This window comes from Myotis brandtii, unplaced genomic scaffold, assembly GCF_000412655.1.
Source record: "Myotis brandtii unplaced genomic scaffold, ASM41265v1 scaffold3147, whole genome shotgun sequence".
Classification (NCBI taxonomy): Eukaryota; Metazoa; Chordata; class Mammalia; order Chiroptera; family Vespertilionidae; genus Myotis; species Myotis brandtii.
In genome coordinates, this window is record NW_005362062.1 from 6,899 (window position 1) to 9,344 (window position 2,446).

The 2,446-nt window shown below is 57.7% G+C and overlaps 1 protein-coding gene across 1 annotated transcript in view; it reads left to right on the forward strand.

The window, feature by feature from the left end:
• Window positions 1-2,446, forward strand: part of LOC102238779 (leukocyte immunoglobulin-like receptor subfamily A member 6) — an 8,446-nt gene that overhangs the window by 2,978 nt on the left and 3,022 nt on the right. Inside the window, exons 2-4 of the mRNA XM_014542900.1 lie at window positions 1,434-1,469; window positions 1,654-1,938; window positions 2,132-2,428. Coding sequence (XP_014398386.1) covers window positions 1,434-1,469; window positions 1,654-1,938; window positions 2,132-2,428 — 618 coding nt within the window. The remainder of the gene's footprint in view (window positions 1-1,433; window positions 1,470-1,653; window positions 1,939-2,131; window positions 2,429-2,446) is intronic.

Here is a 2,446-nt window from a genome sequence, read left to right on the forward strand (position 1 = left end):
GGGAGGAACGGGGTGGGGGGGCAGAATAGGGGGGGGGGGAAGGTGACATCTGTAATACTTTCAACAATAAGCATTTCAAAAAAATAAAATGGGTCTCTTGTAAGCAACAAAAATAATAAATAAATAAATAAATAAATGTCTGTTTTAAGTCAAAATCAGAACTCCAACCCAAATCAGTGTCCCCTAAAGATTGAAGGCTGGACCACAGGATGAGGAGGAGACTTGAACACAGGACACAAGGGGCACTGAGGAGGAAAATTTCCTCAGAAGCTTGTCCCCAGGAAGGTGCAGTAGATGCTGTGGCTAAGAAAAAAAAAAAGAAGAAGGTGGCTGATATAAACAAAGCCAAACTCTGGGGCCAAGAAAAGGGACCTGTTTCCTTCCCTTATTTTCCTGCATTTCTCCTCTGTGCTCATTGTCATAGTGACATCGCCCTGAGCTGCACAGTTGGATGGTGAGTGAGTGTGTTGGATGGTGAGCTCTGCAGGCCACAGGGACCCACCTCTTCCTGAAGCGTCTCCAGGCCCGGGTGACACTGTCCATGGTGAGGACCCCAGGGAGGTGCTGATGGACGGGCTGAGGAGGAAGGAGACCCCGTGGGGGAGGCTCTGACAGGGAAGGACATGCCCTGGGTCACCTCAGCTGGACGGGGCATCTCAGGAGGCTCCGGGTCTACTATCTGTTTCACCATGAAAATGAGAGCCAGGCTGCTAGAGAGAGGTTGTGCTCTCCCCAATAGGCTGCTGATGTGACAACCCTGTGACAGGAAGGACCGGCCTCCAACAGTGACATCGCCCTGAGCTCCACAGTTGGATGGTGAGTGAGTGCGTTGGATGGTGAGCTCTGCAGGCCACAGGGACCCACCTCTTCCTGAAGCGTCTCCAGGCCCGGGTGACACTGTCCATGGTGAGGACCCCAGGGAGGTGCTGATGGACGGGCTGAGGGGGAAGGAGACCCCATGGGGGACCCCATTATTGTCCCATCTATGGATTGAGGCACCTTCGCTGGGAGGGGAAGGCTCTGTCAGGGAAGGACGTGCCCGGGGTCACCTCACCTGCAAAGGGCGTCTCAGGAGGGTCTGGGTCTATTTCCTGCTTCACCATGGAAACCAGATGCAGGACTCTGGGAAGGGAATGTTCCCCTTTCTGTGGGGCTGCTGACGTGAGAGCCTGGTGACAGGGACGGCCAACCTCCCAGGGGCCTCACCCTGTGTGTCTGTCTGTTCAGAGGACACTGTGGCCTCCTGCATCTGCACAGCGGGGTGCAAAAAGAGGAGACGCCATGACCCGCACCCTCAGGGCCCTGCTCTGCCTCGGTGAGATGGGAGGGGGGAGGGGACCCTGGTCTGTCAGGACCCAGGACTCAGGAGGCTCATGGGGAGGAGGGTGCTGCTCAGGGTTCAGGGCAAATCTCTCACAGGGACTCTCTTCCAGGGCTGAGTGTGGGCCTCAGGACACCAGTGCAGGCAGGTGAGTCTCCCCAGGAGTCCCTGGTCCCACTCCTGACTGGGGATGAGGGGCCACAACACAGGCAGCTGGGGATGGAGAACAGCAGTTCTGGGCTGACAGATAGGTAACACCTGGGAAGGTCCTGGCCTGAAAGCTTCGACTGAGGGTGAGAATGTCTTAAACCCAGCTACTGGTTTCCTTCCAGGGCCTCTCCCCAAACCCACCATCTGGGCTGACCCAGGCCCTGTGATTCCCTTGGGGAGCCCCGTGACCATCTGGTGTCAGGGGACCCCAGGGGCTGAGGAGCACCTGCTGTATAAAGAGGGAAGACCACGACCATGGAAAAGACCGGAGCTACTGGAGCTGGGGGACAGTGCCAAGTTCTCCATCACATACATGACAGAGCAAGATGCTGGGAGATATCGCTGTTACTATCGCAGCCCTGCTGGCTGGTCAGAGCCCAGTGACCCCCTGGAGATCCTGGTCCCAGGTGAGTCCTATTATTGTCCCATCTATGGATTGAGACACCTTCGCTGGGAGGGGAGCCCCATGTGAGAGAGTGAGGGGAGCACAAGGGCTCCTGGGCCAAAGACACAGAGAGAGACAGTGAGACCTGGGGGCCAGGCCAGGAGAAGGGGGTTATGGGAGGAGCAGCCCCTGTAATTCATGTCTGGTCTCCCCAGGTGAGTCTGGGAAGCCCTCCCTCCTGAGCCAGCAGGGCCCTATCGTGGCCTCTGGACAGAGCCTGACCCTCCAGTGTCGCTCTGATGTCGGCTATGACAGATTCTCTCTGTCCAAGGAGGGGGGACGGGACCTCGCCCAGAGCCTTGTCCTGCAGCCCCAGGCCGGGCTCTCTCAGGCCCACTTCCTCCTGGACACTGTGAGCAGCTCCCATGGGGGCCGGTACAGATGCTACGGTGGATACAACCTCTCCTCTGAGTGGTCGGCCCCCGGTGACCCACTAGACATCTTGGTGGCAAGTGAGGGGCCAGTGGGTT